General features: G+C 43.2%; 2 protein-coding genes across 10 annotated transcripts in view; one reads left to right on the top strand and one right to left on the bottom strand.

The window, feature by feature from the left end:
* Window positions 1–8,877, bottom strand: part of PROS1 (protein S) — a 35,350-nt gene extending 26,473 nt beyond the window's left edge. The window contains exons 1-4 of one of the 2 annotated variants that reach the window (XM_069785503.1): window positions 8,551–8,877; window positions 3,744–3,901; window positions 2,673–2,697; window positions 2,257–2,343 (exon numbers count right to left, since the gene is read on the bottom strand). In XM_069785503.1, coding sequence (XP_069641604.1) covers window positions 2,257–2,343; window positions 2,673–2,697; window positions 3,744–3,901; window positions 8,551–8,629 — 349 coding nt within the window. In that variant the 5' untranslated portion in view covers window positions 8,630–8,877. Of the gene's footprint in view, window positions 1–2,256; window positions 2,344–2,672; window positions 2,698–3,743; window positions 3,902–7,981; window positions 8,518–8,550 lie in introns of those variants that run through there. The other variant, XM_069785504.1, reaches the window with a different exon arrangement.
* Window positions 8,878–9,374: 497 nt separating this feature from the next.
* Window positions 9,375–16,752, top strand: part of ARL13B (ARF like GTPase 13B) — a 51,451-nt gene continuing 44,073 nt past the window's right edge. For 3 of the 8 annotated variants that reach the window (XR_011325077.1, XR_011325076.1, XM_069785505.1), the window contains exons 1-3: window positions 9,378–9,648; window positions 14,520–14,691; window positions 16,428–16,494. Coding sequence is in view for 6 of the 8 variants with exons in the window: in XM_069785505.1 (XP_069641606.1) it covers window positions 14,623–14,691; window positions 16,428–16,494 (136 nt within the window). In the remaining 2 variants the exon portion in view is untranslated. Of the gene's footprint in view, window positions 9,649–14,519; window positions 14,692–16,423; window positions 16,495–16,752 lie in introns of all 8 variants that reach the window. The other 5 variants (XM_069785510.1, XM_069785508.1, XM_069785509.1 and 2 more) reach the window with 4 other exon arrangements.

Here is a 16,752-nt window from a genome sequence, read left to right as displayed (position 1 = left end):
TGAGAGAAGATGGGTTGGGTTGGCAGTATGAAACATGAGGAGATGGAATGAGGTGAATTAAGGATATAAAGGGCAAGGAAATTGAGGAAACCAATGAATGAAAAAAGGAGAACTGGTGAAATACACTAGAGGAAGAAGACAGGAAAAGATGGATAGGACTGGATGGACAAAGAGGTTATGTCCACAAATGAATGATTAAGATGCCACTGCAGGAAGAGTAATGTAGCAGCCATTTGTTCTAAAAGCAGGCCTAGTGTTTCTCTTTTCCCAGTTCACAGTGCCTTCTGACCTACTACCCAGCAATGCTTTTTGATAAACATTTGTGAAAACAACTAAATATCAGAAGATATACTCCACCTGCAACAGAAAGAGTAGGTGGCAAGAAATGTGTCGTGGTACCTGTATCCTCCGTGACTCAGAGGCTTTGGTACCCATCAGATGTGTCATGATGAGCTGGATAGATGTAAATGCAGGGATTTTTTAAGTGTTTATTTTCAAAAGCAATTAAGTATGCAGATTTATGGGATACAGATGTTTAGGGACTTAAAGATGCAGCTTAGATACCTGCTTGGAATAGAAAAGTATGAGAAAGGGTCTTCTATTCCTGTGAAAATTTTCCTTTTCCTTTCTAGATGGGGATTAAAAAGTCAATATATTCACAGATTTTTGTAACCATTTATCGAGAAATGTGTGCCTTTAAAATGTGTGTTCAATTTGTGTTCTGAAATCAGTCATTTGGACAAATCTGAAAACAATGATATAATTTTTCAATTCTGTTTGCATTGTTATTTTTATTCCTTGATTTTTTTTCAGCTTGAGATTCAAACTAGTTACTGTATTATTATAAACTAATTCCTATAATTATTTAATTATTTCTCATTAGGAAAATTGGATTTTCATTTTGACAATATCAAAACAATTTGGATTGATAAGTTCAGAAAGAAAAAACTTTTAAAATTTAAAAAAAAATGTTGATATCAGTATCACAAAATCTTTGTCTCAATGAAAACATTTTAAAAAAATGTTATGTAGTTTTAATGGGAATTTTAAATTCCACTTTCTCAGCAGTGGAAATGTGCATAAATTTCATTGAACTTTTAAGCCTTGGAAACACTTGAAAACTTTATGCATACTCACTTTACTTCTTCTTTATCCTGGTAACTGACCAATAGTAACAGTTTATTTAATTTGATTTTATAATGTGAACCCAAATGGAGAAATACAATGACTACAATGACTATCAACTAAACTAGCTGTTTTCACTGGGTAATACAGAAACACTGCACATTCACACAACTCTGCTAAATCCTTTCCTCCCAGGACCTCTAATGAGAGTGAGAAAGAGTGATATGAATGGGAGTACATTTTAGTTTGTGAGAGCAGTCACGTTGGCCAAGTGATCTGGAAAATATATTCACCCATGACCATGTGCGCTGTAATTATTAAGGGGGTTTTTTGCCTTCTGTTGCTTTCAATGAGAAAAAGAGTGTCAGATGGTTAAGGATAAGTATTCCTATTCAAGCTAACTGAAAGCTTCTTTGATATAACTGGGCTGTAAAAGTTTAAGAGGTTTAGAGAGAAGTTTCTACTGTGACAAGTAGAGCATATGGTACAGATTGCTTCCTGTGAATTTACCAGAAAAAAAACACAATTCACACTGGACTTATCAATGTATAGGCATAGAAAAAAAAATATTTCAGCAACATCACAAGTTTCATGCTTTGTGACCTTCCTGTGTCTGGAGTCAACGACTATGTCTTCCAACTAATATTTGAATTTTTCATCTGGTAATGTCATCCACTTCATGAAGGGCTACAGTGTAACTATGGGCCAAAGAGTGGTAGAAAGGAGAATTAAGCAGATGGTCTCTTCCCTTAACTGACAGAACAGGACTTGCTAGATGCAAAGAATCAGGCATAACTATTAAAAACATGGTAGAGTACAGAGGACATACTAGGGAACATCAGTGGGTTGGTGTAGGATGTTTCTATGTTTCTAGAAGAATTCTGCCTTCCATTTTGCAGTTAATTATGTTTACTTTCCAGCATGCTTTATAAAGTTAAAAAGTCACTTAGCTTGCTCTGAAAATGCTATGTCTCACCTAATATTTTTTGTCAATTTCTGTTTTAGATTATTGAGTTTGCCTGAGTTAAATGGAGATTTGTCTCTTTTCCTGCCTATGTGAACTGCTTTCTAGCCACGTACACATGAGTTCTTAGATCTGAGTGCATTAGGTAAAGTAACAGCAGCACTTACCGTTGACACAAGCCCTCAGGTCAGCTGGAGAATCTGGAGTAACTGCTGTAACCCTGAAAATCCCTGCTCGATGGGAGGCAAGGCAGCCTGCAAATGCAAACCCACACAATCTGCTTATGATACAAACACTCATTTAGACTGAAATTAACAGCTTATGCATAGCATCTTCAAAGACTGTGTTCTCACAGCTTGAATTAGAAAACTTGTCTGGACATATTAAGGACAGCTGATCACAGACCAACCTTCTGAGTGCCTCTGCTAGGATCTAAGCACACAGAACTGCCTATGAGCTACTACGCATTACAACCAGCACGGAAATCATTCAAGTGCTATGAGCAGAATAACTAAACTAGTATTAGCCAAATAAGAAGACCAGTGAATGATATACTAGAGATGTTCAGCTTTTTTGTACTTACTTAAATATTTGGGATAAAAATACTCCTGCAGAAAGAAAAGAAAAATAAAGAGTAAGAAAAATTAAGGTAGATAGAATTACAGCAAAATATATCACTGAATATGTTCTAAAATATATTGGTAGTATATTTTGTACCAAAACATATATTGGTACTATATATTTTGTTAACTACAAAAGAAGCAAAAAAGAAAAAGTCACTTTGACTCACAGAATATAGACCAAGTTTTCTGCATCACTGTTGTTTAGGCTAAGACAGCAGATGATTTAATAAACACAAGACTCATTGGAGAGATTAAGATACCGCACTGAATTGGACACTTTCAAAGTGAAAGCAATGAAAATGAATTGGGTGTCAAAATTACTTTGAAAATTGTCTCTTTAAATGGGACGATCTTGCCCAATGTTGCTATTGGATGCAGAGCAGCCTCCTTTATTTCCCTTTTTCAGCCTAAAATAAACAAAAACCCTGGCATACGTTGAACATCTCATATGCAATTCATTCCAAATAACGTGAAAACTGTTACTAAACCAGAAATTTTTAAAAACAAGAAGTTGAATAATAAAAAATATAAATAAAAAATATACCTATATATAATAGGGATATTTTATATATATATAATATATATTATATAAATGAATACAAAAAATATACCTAATACTAAATAATGTGCAGTGGGAACGAACTGAGGAACAGAGTTCTCTCCACTAGGAAAAAAGCTCACAGTAGTATGTCCAATCCCTTCATTAAAAGGACTGCACTGCCATGCATCCTCTGTGTAAAATTCTAATTGAAGCCAACAGTTTCCCCACATGGAATGCTTGCAGACAACTATGGTCTAAAACTGGTGATCCATACTAGGAATTAAAATAATATCTACTCAACTACTCTCTTTGCTTATACAGTCTTCATTATTAATTGTGCATGTTCTTTACACAAAAGAATTTCAAACCGGTTCTTGGTCTGCATAGTGGGGTTCTTTTAGCTTTGCAGTGTGAATTCTATGGACTTCTAGCTTTCCCTCTGCAAAGAACTACTATCTATCTACCTCATAGATATTCATCAGATACTTACAGTTTCAGGATTATTTTCAAAGATTTCCCTGGCTTCTTCCTTATTGCATAATTCTTCAATGCACTCTCTTTCTAGATTTCCCTTCTTACTTTCTTCCATAAAAGAATTTGCTCGACGTTTCCTCAACAGGAACTGAGAGGCATACTGCTGGGATAAAACTTTGTAGAAACAAAGGAGCTCTGTTGTTATTTATTTTTTAACAGCTGAAAAATGCTGTAAGCACTGAACAAATATGAGAATCTAACAAAAATCTGAATTAAGTGCTTAGTCGGGAGTTGCTGTTCGCTATCATTTTGGAAAATGTGGGCAAGAAATCCTAGAATTCTGTTTTCTGTATGTGGGGTAGCTGTTTCTGACCAAAAAAATCCTGAGTCACAAAAAAAAAGTTTGTGCAATGCTATGTCTGAAGCATAATTTAAATGTCATATTCAGGTCAAGATTTTTTTTTTTTTTTAGCTATGGATAATACAAAGTGAGATATGTGACCAACAAGTGGAAAAAAGCTGTGAAGCCTTTTATATTACCTGTTTCAGTGATCTGAGAGTAAATATTCTGATCCTAATTAACTTACGTGAGACCAAAAATGTGTCTTATAAAATCAGGCTACCTGTTATATGTAATTAACAGAAATGTTATTTTATTTTTCAGAACTGTAAAAGGACAAGACAAAGTAAAAGGTGAGAATGATATCCTGAGAAATATCAAGGCAGACAACCTACCTACATTCACATTTTACCAAGATAAAACACAAACCTACCTAATTTTTGTATTTCAGATCCATCATGCTATGTGTCATTACTTAATTTTCATGTATCTTGTTACTGTCATTTTATTGACCTTTACACAAATGGTGCACAAACAAGTGAATTGAGAAATTATATTAAAAATGAAAGAAGTTTGTTTGCTTCCATGTTCTCTGTAGAGCACACAACCCTACAGGAACAGTGACTAAATTAGACTGCCTTGTTAGTTTAGGCTTTGGACATACCTTGTGACTAAGAAAAATGGATGAGCCTAATTGGAAAAAGTCCAGCTGATAGGGTTAAAGAGCATGGCTGACGTGTTAACTAGAGAGCACCACACTTCTACACACCTGCACTTCTTTTATCAGTCTTTGCACGACTTAACCTCTCAGACTAGCACAACTGTGTGAGGGTCATGACACCTGCAGTGCAAACCAGATATGGTGTGCATACATATTCATCACTAGTCTACAAAGAAGATCAATTCAAGCAGACATAGTCAACTCAGTACTGTTCATGAGCACGTAATACCTCAAACCCTGAGCACCTTTATGAGACATGCCAGCAGTCAAATGTCAGAGAACAGCCTCCCAATGTCTGTGCACTAATGGGAAAGTAAAAAACTTAGATGGCTTATTAGAAATAGCAGCTAATGAGGCCCAGAACCTGAAGCGAGAATACCTTTTAGGTGACAGATGTAACTAAAACCGTACCATCCTAAACACGTTACTTAAAGGTCCCTATCAGTGACAGGGAACACAGCTGAAGCACTCTGAAGTGCTGCAACATTGGATGATGACCTGAAGAAACCTCCCCATTACAGCATCCTAAATGTATTCAATGTGGGATAAGCTTGTAACTCCAAACTCATCTATCTGCTTCCGCTCTGGTAAGACAATAGGTAAGGCAATAGGTAAGACCTCCTGAGCATAAGGTGGATGTACTACAGCATATCTCCAAAGTTTTAAAGCACACCTTTATCTCAGAGAGCAACCAGCAAGTTGCTTAGAAATGCAAGGAGGAGAAGTCAGCTTGTGCTCTTCCCCCTAATAAGTACATGAGCAGGCAGCAGTCTGGTTTTTGAGGATTCATTTCTTTTTATATACATTTTGATCTACATGGTGGTCTTACTGGAGAATGGAAAGAACTCTGTAAGGCGAAGACTGATCCTCAAGGAAACTGCTCGAAGAAAAGTCTTATCTTACTTTCTGGGCCCCCATTTCCAGAAATTCTTGGCACAAAAGAAATGATTCAAGCCTGCTTTCGTCTTCCACTGTTTTCCACTTTCACAAACGTTAAGGTACGCCATAAGTACATCTCAAGGGTTGTTAACAATGTATTTAAAGAGCTGGATTTGCATTCTCTGGTTTTTACATATCCTTCACACAGCAGTTAGGAGGAGAAAAGAATTGGAAGCTGCTGCAACTGTGGATCTCCCAGACCTTCTCTCTCAATCAATGAGCCCATCACTAACATATGGCCTGCTCAGAGACTGGCAAAAAGCACAGCGAGATGACAGGACAAGAAGGACCTTATGAGAGCTCTTCTGAGCCCTAACCACACTGGAGAGCATACCCAGAAAAACATTTTGATTGTTTATTTATCACCAACTGCTGCTAGCAGTGTCATTTTAATTAACTTGGGTAAATGGCTGCATTTGTCGTTACATAAAAGCAGACTAATAAGAAGGATATAGAAAGTCCATCTGTTCTGAGGCAAAAGGAGCAACAACAAAGTAGTAAAATTGTGCATTGCATCTGCGGATTTTGTTTACATTGGAGATTTCTACCAGCGCAAGCATGCTGACATAGCTTTGGGGCAGAGGCTCTGTGGTGTAGATGAGGCCCAATTCACAGCTGACTTTAGACAATCTTGTTTTGAGCTTTAGCTACATCATTCTCATTTTGACACAATTTTTCAGTAAATAAAGCACAAGAAAATTCCAAGTGTGTGCAATGTTCCTGAGGACATTACACCAGATAAAACTGCCTACCTTGTGTTTCCAGTACAGCGGGGTAATGGAAACAGGTCTTTTCCCCTACATCACAGCAGTTCAGCCTTCTCCTAAGCTGATTTCCTATGACTTTTGAGTTTAAATAAAACATGTAACTCAATGCAAATTTCATATTTTAGTGCAAATATTTCAATGCCTATGCACAGAATTAGTAGTGTATTTATTCAACTGTTTTTTTCCTTACAAAGATTATGATAGGACCTTTATTTAAAAAAAAAGTAATCCTGACTGCTGCTGCCAGTTTGATTACAGGAAACTCCAGCCCACTTCTGACCCTGCCAAACCAATAGTTCACCCTTAACGTACTCGGTGTGTTTCAATCGGTTATCACTGAAGCCTTAAGAAATTCAATAGCCTTATGATTTCAGTAGGTGTTGTACAGACACTGTGTAGTGATTACTCACCAGGCACCTGTTTAGAAGTAATGCTACTGAAAAGGAAAAAAAATGGGGGGAGAAGATGATATTCAGTTGTTCCTTCCAGCTGTTTTGTACTGCAGATGCAACTATAAACCTGCCTTAAGCAGGCTAGTTAAACATAGCTTAGAGCTGCTTACCTAATATCCCAGCTGTGTAAAGCAGTTGTAGCCTACTAGGGCGCTCTCCCAGAAACTCAGAAGACCCCATAGACTGAATAAAAAGGACATGTGATGCCACTGTAGAAAGTGACATGATCTTGTTTGTACAGCTGTTATATTGCAATTAGCTCCATAATTCCAGTGACTAGAGACTCCCGAAATGCTCATCAGTGACATAAGCTTTATGCAGCCAACAAAATAAAGCCAACCAACTGCTAATGTTTGCCTGTTCCTTATCTATCTTATCCAAAACATGTCCCTCACTGGATGTTGGACCAAATGCAGCTGCACTGAGACTAGCAGGCAACTTCCATTTATGATTATTGAATGGTACAAGCTGCATTATTAAGATCTTTCTGTTTTTTCTCCACACACACCCCCTTTTCCAGAAATCCATGGCATTGTTCAGAGGCAAGGATAGGAAACCAGACTACATGGACCACAGAAATTTTGCATGGGTAGGACAAGTCCTAATTTCCCACTGTTCATGAAAGAGAAAACTGACAAGGTATGCAGTAGGGAAGACAAATGGAACAGAAAATGTGATGAAAACAGGAGAAAAAAACATTCTGAAATATTTATTAGAAGATTTATTTTTAGGACTTGTTGAAAAATAAGCTATAAAATGAACTTTCATCCTTCCATGCCGTTCCCTTCATAGTCAGAATCCCTAGCATTCAAACAGAACTCTGAATAGCAAACATTAGGTTTTTCTTCTGCCTGTTTAATCATTAGTAAAACACGTCAGAAACAGGCTTACTTTGAGCTGCAATTCCGCTTGCTCCAGACACCCGCTGTTGTCTTTTACTACTAAGCTCAAAGACTTCCATGTCAAAGCCATAAGCTTTGATTTTGTTTGGGGGTTTTGTTTTTTAATCTGTATGTGAGAGCGAGTAGTTCTTACCTAGGCCGACAGGTCTGAACTTATCAAGAGAGTCAGGGCCGCTTTGCCTGCACTCCACAATAACGCCACTCTCCCGAGACCGTGATCTATCGAGGGGTTTCCTTCCAAGCTAATCGAAGGCACGCTTTCCCCCGAGCCGCAGGGCTGCGTTTCGGCCGCGAACAGCTTCAGAGCCGCCACCGGCCCCCAGTTACAGCTCGGCTGCCCCAACGGTAACCGCTGGCTTCCAGAAAGCGGCCAAAAAACCGACGGGGTCAAGGCGCTCCGCCAACGCGGTGGCTCAGCGGCACCTATCCGGGGAGGGAGGACGCGATGCACCGGGCCGGTGGGGAGGGCCGCCCCCACCGCACCGTCCCGGGCCGACCCCTCGCCTGGGTGCCGAGGCGGCCGCCTGCGGCACCCCGTCCCCACGCCCGCGGGTCGGCAGCCTGCCGCGGGGCCCCTCGCCCCCCGGGGCTGAGGGACGGGCGGCTGGGAGCGCGAGGGGCGCTAACGGACACCGCCCGCGCGTCCCGGCCCCGCTCGCCTTCCCGGCCCCCCCCCCGCCTCGCCTCGCCTCACTCACTCACAGGTCGCGGCCTCCGCCAGGGCGATGGCCACCGCCAGGCCCGCCAGCAGCGGGACACACCGCCTGCCCCGCGGCCTCATCGCTACCGGGGGCGGGGGGCGGCCGGGACCGGGCACGGCGCCGTGACTGCGCGACGCCTCCTCTGCGCGGCGGCCGGGGCGGCGGGGCCGGGCGAGCCTCTGGGGGCGGGAGGGAGGGGCAGCGGGGCGGGGGGGGGGGGGGGGAGGCTGGGCCGCGTCCGGGCAGCCTTGCCCTGCGGGAGCGTCAGCAGGCCGCCGGGGGCAGCGCCGCGGGGACGGCTGGCGCCTGACCCGCGGCCGGGCCAAGCCGAGGGGCGGCCCCGGGGGGGCGGCGGCGGCGGCAGCCGGGCCCGCGGCGGCCCGCGGGCATCCTCCCGGCAGCGGCTGCCGGCGCGCCGCGAGCGGGAGGGCGCGAACCAGGGACGGCCCCGCACCAGCGGGAGAGGCGCAACGCGGGGCCGGCGGGGGTCACGGCTGGAGGGTCGCGCCGGGCCCGGCCGCGCGCGCGCGCTGTTGTTTACTTTCGGGCTGGGGGCACCGGGGTGGAGGAGCGTCCCGTCCTCGCCCCCTTACAGCTGATTGGCCGATCCTCCGCCGGCACCGGGGCACCCGCCCGCTCCCATTGGTTAGGCGCGGGCCCGCCCGCTCGCGCCTCTCCGCCCGTGCGCTGGCGTCGCCTGCCTTCGCTCTCCGCCGCGGCCCTCAAGTTTGTCCCTTCCTCTCTCCCGTTGTCGGTAACCAGGGGCTACCGGCCTGGTTACGCGTCCCCACCGCCTCGGAGATCTCGGCTCCCACCAATGAGCGGCTTGGCGTGAGCGGGGTGCCGGGCACGTGACCCCGGAGCTGCCGCGTCGGGCCCGGCGCGGCGGAGCCGAGCGGAGCGCCGCGGCCGCCGCCTCCCCCTCCCCCTCCCCGCGTTCGGCCGCGGCCCTCCCGTCGCCCGGGGCAGCGCCAGTCCCGCTGGCCGCCGCCGTGGCGGGGACGGGCTGCGCGGCGCGGAGCCCCCTGGGGCGCGGGCGGGCAGCGCGGAGCCGATAGCGCTCGGACTGCGCGGCCTCATCGCCGCCGCTGAGCGGCCGGTAAGTGCCGGCGGGCGCGCAGGCAGCGGCAGCGGCGGCGGCTCCGGGGCGGGGGGGGGGGGGGGGGGGGGACGCGCTGCCGGCCGCCGCGGCCGTTGGTGTGAGGCGGCTGGTTGTGCGGCTCGTCCCCCCGGCCCGGTCCGGCCCCGCCGGGGCCCGTCTTTCCCGAAGCGCCGTGGGCGAGGAGCGAGGTTGGGAGCTCGGGGTCGGAGCGGGTCAGCTCAGGGGCTGGGGCGGCTCCCGGGCGGGCTGGCGGGTGAGGTGGCCGCGGTGGAGAGGGGTCGCCCCGGCGGGCTCGGGCCGAGCGTCCTGCTCGGGTCGCCGGCGGCGGCGGAGATCGAGTTTGTGCCGGCTCGGCTCCAGTCTCGCCAAGTAAAACACCCCGGTGCGTCTCCGCAACGGCAGCCTCGGGCTGTGGGTGTTTGGCAGCCTGCGTGTGAGTCTGTAAGCAACAGAGAGCGGATTTTCCCTGAAATGTTGATTTATTATTTTTTTTTTTAATAAAAACTGTACTCCCAGAGTGGAAGAGACAAGCAAAGGAAACCTGCCTGAACCAAGGTCTGGATTTTAGGGGTGCTTCTTTTTTGGAAACACAAGAAGGGTAGGAGCGTGTCTGGGAAGTACGGAAACTCACTGGAACTGCTAGTCTTGTAGTAACTTTTCTTCGCGGAAGAACTGATGGTCCTAGAGCTATTTCTCACAAATACTTGTATGCCTCAGTCTTTCAGGACGTTACAGTTCTTGTTTGCACGTCATGCACCTGTTAACTACACTGCAATTTTGGCAGAGAGGACGGTGTTCAGATTTTTGCTCAATATGCCTTCTTTACTGCTCAGTCACTTGGTTTGCTGTTCAAAGTATAACCCAATACAACTAAAATACTGTGTTTTTATAACTAAAATTCAAACAAGTCAGGCAAGGAACATCACAGTAAGAAGTTAAACAAATTTTATGAGGAGGGTCAGCTTTGAATGGCTTGTTTAATTATGTTTTAAAGTGAGAGCTTGGTATGACTGGAAAAATTCTCTATCATAAAAGCCTCTACCAAAGGCAGAACATTTAATGTAAACTCTGACAATGAAATGGGTAAAAGGCACTTGTTTTGTACTTTGATGTGGAAGTAGATAAACTTATTCATCAGATGACTTTGGGTGTTGGACTTGCTGGTACCCAGTACTTTGGATCACATAACATACGGGCTGCTAAGTAGCTCTTGATCTTAATCTAGTGCGTTAAGAGTTAATGCAGTTATCTGTCATGTTTTTCATAGTCTCTGTAGTACACTTTTTCTGTTCTCTTACCTAAAAGTGGGATCTTTGACATTCTTAGTCCTTGGTACGTGTGCTGACCTAAGCGGTATACTGGCTTAACTACACAGATTTACGTTATTTCTGAGCTTGTGGGCCTGTTGGTTTTGCTTCACCTCAACAAGCATAAAGAGTTCAAGCTGACAGGTATAATATTTGGAACAACTTCTGAATGTTGTTAATGCAACACATAAAATACATGTAGTATGTTCCATATGTATTTCAGAGATCAAGTCTCTCCAAAATAGCATAACACAATGCAATTTGCCTCCCTACCATAATTTTCTCAGCAGTGTTGAATGCCCTTCCCTCCTATAGTGGCATATTTTGGAAGTTTTTCATCTTATTTGTCACCTCCCTCCCACCCACCCCCCTTTAGAGTTTCATATTTAAACAAGAATCCTCTGCTATGATGTAGTCGTCCTCTCCTCTTCACTCTTTAATGAGTTTTCTTCATCTCGTGAATCCCATTTGAATCCTATGGGCCATATCTGTGCTTTAGAGCAATTTTTGACAATTTGCAAATCTAGACAATCTGTGTAACATGGGGTGGAAATTGTTCTGTGATTATGCTCAGGCACTGAAAATGTTACATTTTTGTCAGTGCATTGTGCAGTGAGCTGTTACATTTTGCTTTTCAGCAGAACTAGGTGAAAATTTGTGTAGCTACGTTCTCAAAGTTAGCTTTGTTGGTGCTTGCTTGTGGGTTGAGACACCATATTCCACTGCATGTGGGAAATTTTTTTTTTTTTTTTTATTTTGCATGTATCAGAGCCCGATTTTAATATTTGTAATAGTTGTAATCATCTTGCTGTCCTTTTTAAGATCTTCTCTGTTCTTCATACACTAAACTTTCCTGTGGAGAAGCTATTCTCAGGTGCCTTGTATAATGGAATATAAATATTTGAAGAGTATCTGTTGTCTCTGCTCTGGAAGAAATCTGACCTGTTTCTGACACTGAATGATGGCAGATCCACACAAAGACATCCTTGAATACAGCAGCTTCATAAGATCAGGAGGAGTTCCCAGTTCCTACCAGTATAAATTATCTAGACCATCATAGTTTGTTAGGGAAAAAATATGTTTGTTAGGCATAGTTCCTCAATTTTTTTTCTACTTTTATTGGTCTAGTTTGGGGAGATGACAACTTTGCAAAGTTGTTATCATCTTTCATTATTCAGTTTTCTGCATAATTTGAAATTACCTTTGTTTGAGGTTAGTTATCATTTAAAATATGAAAGGAATTTCCTTGTTTAAAAAAAATATTGAGAAACAGCTTTAGGAAACTTGCTGTGGTAATTCAAAGTGTTACTACTCTCGGTTAATCTGCTCATGGAGGCAAGTTAGCGGTAGGGAATATCTGTCCACATCTCAGCTGTTCTGATGTGAATCTGGTTGGTTTTTTTCACCTAAGCTGCTGATCAAAATGGGAGCTAAGATGATGTGAGCCTATGAGCTGAGGTGATAGTGCACATTCCTTCTGCAAGGGTTGTGATCATCTCTGGAGGAGAGATTGGTATGTTGTCAACCACCACCCCCTGTCCCATGACATATGCACGGATATTATTCCCCTGTTCCATAGCTGCCTCCTGCTCCCCGGATAAGAACAGTTGATGACTTGGGCTCCATCCCTGGAGGTAGTCACTCAGTGCAGGGGCAGCGGCCTGTTGGGTGCCAAGACCCACTTGGTGGAGTCACCGCCACGCTCGCCTGGTCCTCAGAAGGCTCATCCTCCTTTGCTTCAAGTGGTTTCTGCTGTACTGTTCCTGTAACATACAACTCAAATCATGGATTATTTTCCCCTAAGTTTAAATCTCCTTGAGATACACACTGGATTTCCCCATCTTTCCACAATACCCACCAAGTGCATGTGAGCAGACATAGTCCCACAAATGGCTTTGCCTTTTCCCAAGGGAGGAGCAACCTAAACAGCCTTTTCCAGCCACTAACAAGTGTTGGACTCTAATATTCAGGACAGTAAGCAAGCTCAGTGACCAGCCTAGGAGCCTGCCAATTAACAACTATAATGTGCTCAGAACAAAGTTGTCATTATCTTTAGCCCCACCTTGGCACAGAGGAGGACTGTGGTGGCTTGACCCTGCCCAACAGCTTAAACATGCACCCGGTGACTTGCACACTCCCCTCTCCCATGGGATGGGGAGAAGATAGGACGGTGAGAAGACTCAGGGATAGAGTTAATGGCAGTTTAATGGGGAAAGCAAAAGCTGCATGCTCAAGCAGAATAAAAAGAGGAATTAATCATTTCTTCCCATCAGTGGGGAGATGTTCAGCGGGCCTCAGCACGCTCAACAACTGCTTGGGAAGACAAACGCAATAACCATGAACGTTCCCCCTTCCTCTTTTCCCTGAGCTATTTTTTTACTGAGGATGACATTGTATGGTATGGGATATCCCCTTGTTCAGTTGGGGTCAGCTGTCCTGGCTGTGTCCCCTCCCAAACTCTTACCCCCCCCTGCCCAGCCAGGAGGCTTGGGGGAGAGGTGGGCAGGGCAGAGTGGGAAAGAGAGAAAGCCTCGATGCTGTGCAAGCACTGTCCAGTAATAGCCAAAGTATTTGTGTGATATCAGCAGTGTTTTAGCCAAAAATGCAAAGCACATTGCAGGCTGCTGTGAAGAAAATAACAGCCAGGCTTGGTACATCGTCCTACCAGGGAGTCTGTGGATTTGAACTCGTGAAGCAAAATTGCCCAAAGCTTGCCAGGGAAAGGCCTTTACCTGGACAACTGCTGTCGTTTGCAGTAGGATTATCGTAGCTGAGTAACTATGGGGGTTTTAAAGCTTTTGCATCGTTGTGCACTTGACTGCATGGCTTGTGTAAGCTTTACTGTTTCATAGCTATGCGTACATACAAAGAAGTAAACATGCACATGATCGCACAGTTATTCTCTATTGTTTGTTCCACAGAGCAACACCAGAAAGAATATTCTGTTTCTTCCTCCCGCTTGAAAAGTGGGATAGTAAAATAATGGAAGTACTTGATACTTCCATTTAACTTAGTGACAATTACTAGACATTAAGTTGCCAGTTCCTCAAAGTACTGGCTAGAGAACCCAGTTTCCTTGTGCAATCTTTCTGTGTAAAAGAAATTGACAGTTAAAGGAATGTACTTAACAGGTAGGATATTCTTTGTTTGCTTTTAATGTCTTATCCTTTTATGTTCTTGCAAGCCTTACTCGTGCTTGAAATTGGTCCTCATTTTGTCAGAGCTGTGGGATGTGTTAGCGAGGCAAGCACTGGAATTCCATAGCCTGATGTATCTTACTGCTCTAACTTGCAGGTTTCCTTATGTACAGTGGTCTTGCATTATCATTTTGTGTGAGTATTGTGTTGTTGCTGCCCAGATATGTAAAATGGGGACAGATGAAGTGTGAGAGGATGGAAAGGTGAAAGACATAATGAGACTGTCATGGGGCTGACTGAATATGACACACTCTGAATAGACAGGCTGCTGCCAGGGAAATGGCTTGCCTTGGTTATACATAGGGGCTAACTATGCATTTCTTTTTTTTTTTTTTTTTTTTTTTTTTTTCTTTTTCCCCCCTAGCTGTAACAAGACATCTGGGTCTCTGCAGTCTCTCTCGCAGTCTTCTTGTGTTGTTCTGGCCTGTCCACATTGTTTCTGTAGCTTGCATGGCTCTGGATGGCTAATGAAGAGGGATGTTCAGTCTAATGGCCAATTGCTGCAGCTGGTTAAAACGGTGGCAGGAACCTGTGAGGTAAACATGTGAAAGTATTTTACATTTCTGCACAGACCCTCCCAAACTGTCCTCTCACCTATGTTTTACTTTATTTGCTATATACCATTGTTTCATATTTTTTATTTCTGAGACAAAATCTGTCATTTTTTTCTCCAAGAGAGAATCAATACATCTTCTGAACTTAAAAGTTAAATGTTAGTCATCTCTAATTCGGGTACTTTGTTTCTGACTTCAGGAAGGTATAAAGTTCAAAATAATGTGCTTCGCATACCATTTCCTCAACTTGAGCATTATGGCATGATGATAGAATGTTTATGTAAAGTTTATTTGGTTTTTGTCTTACTGATTTAGTTTCTGCATTTTGAGATTCTGAAGTGTAATGTGTTAAAATACTTTGTTGTCAAGAGCAGACTGTAGCCCCAGTGTCATACTAGTTTGCTTACTATTATCTAAGTAACTTAATACTGCATTTTGTGGGTAGCCTGGTGATCCATTCTCACTTACGGAATTCTACACTTCTTGTTTGTTTCTGTTACTTTTACTTTGACATCCTGCATCCTTTTCCCTCCAATTAGCAGAGATGCGTAGATAGTGCATAGTTTGTTTCAAACTGTGGGGGAGGGAAATAAAGGGTATACCACACTTACTTATACTTCACGCTCATGTAGGAAGATTTGTTCTTTTCTTCAACAGTACATAGTTTAGGTTTTACAGAAGGTGCTGCTGTTCAAAGAACTATATTGGATTGAATAGCTTTCTGACACCACCAATGTACTGTAGACGATTGTGAGTTTATAGATGTTCATGGCTGTTCTGATTTTAGCTTACTGTTAATTTACTATGGTCCTACTGTTCATTTTTAGGTTCTTTTCTCAGAGTTTTTTGGCTCTTCTGAAAGAACTTGCATAAACTATACTTCATGTATGATGCTATTATAGTTTTAAGACCGGAAATAACAATGTTTTTAGTATTCCTTCACTCAAAGGGGCATAAAATTGAGCAAATTCCTTTGACTCCTCTGAGTCTTTGTGAATAGGAGGAACAATTGAGGTATACACATAGATATGTTTTTCCTATTGCTTTACTTAAAATCCTATCCTGGTATAAATTCTAACCTGTATACCAGTTTGCTAAAGTATTGTACGTACTCAACAGCACTGGTTTGCACATTTGCAGTCTAGATTGCTCTTGCTTGAAACAAAGGCATGATGAGTACCGGTGCGGCTTATTTACAGCATCTGATGTTGTCTACACAAGTGTTGCATACTGTATAGTGTTGTTCAGATGCACTGGTTGAGACAGAAATTAATTTCTAGTATAGGCATAACTTTGAGCCAGAGAGATGGTAAAAATACAGGGGAATGGAAATGAAATTATAGAAATTGTTAAAGAGACCATGACCACACCAAAAAAAGATAAAATTTACAGTACCGTGAAATTAAATTTCAGCAGGCAGATACAAGTTGAAAGCAAAATCATTGGCTCATGCGAAACTTACAGCACAATACTAGACTTCTCATTTCATACCTTGTTCTGCTGTTCTGTCTAATCAGATGGTTTGACATACTGAACACCAGATACACAATTGTAACAATGCCTGCTACTTGGTATTTTGATACCTATTCTTTCTACTACTTTGTGGTAAATTTGCTATGCATGTATTAAAAAAAACTTAATAAAATAAGTGAAGTCTAACTAGAGGAAAAAAGATTTGAAATGTCTTTTTTTTTTTTTTTTTCTCCTTTTGGAGGAAGGTGACACTAATAATGGTGGGTCTTGATAATGCTGGTAAAACTGCTACAGTCCGAGGAATTCAAGGAGGTAAGCAATTGTTTATCATCTAAATGGAGCATTGAAAGAGAAAGTATAATTACTAATTTTCCATCATTTTAATATAAAAATGCTGCTTCAGCTCTTAAATTGTCTCTCCCTCCCATATTGTTGAAAGAAAATTTTAGTCATTGTACCACTGAAAGTGGTACACGTGTGGTTGCCAGAGTGAGCATGTCACAGGCCCCATTGTGTGAAGACCTGCAGATGAGAGAAGAATTAAGGGGTCTTACCTTTGATGCATAAAGA

This window comes from Haliaeetus albicilla, chromosome 6 (assembly GCF_947461875.1).
Source record: "Haliaeetus albicilla chromosome 6, bHalAlb1.1, whole genome shotgun sequence".
In the NCBI taxonomy this organism is placed as follows: domain Eukaryota; kingdom Metazoa; phylum Chordata; class Aves; order Accipitriformes; family Accipitridae; genus Haliaeetus; species Haliaeetus albicilla.
The sequence above is the reverse complement of the archived record's forward strand: the minus strand, read 5'-3'. Positions and strand labels throughout refer to the sequence as shown.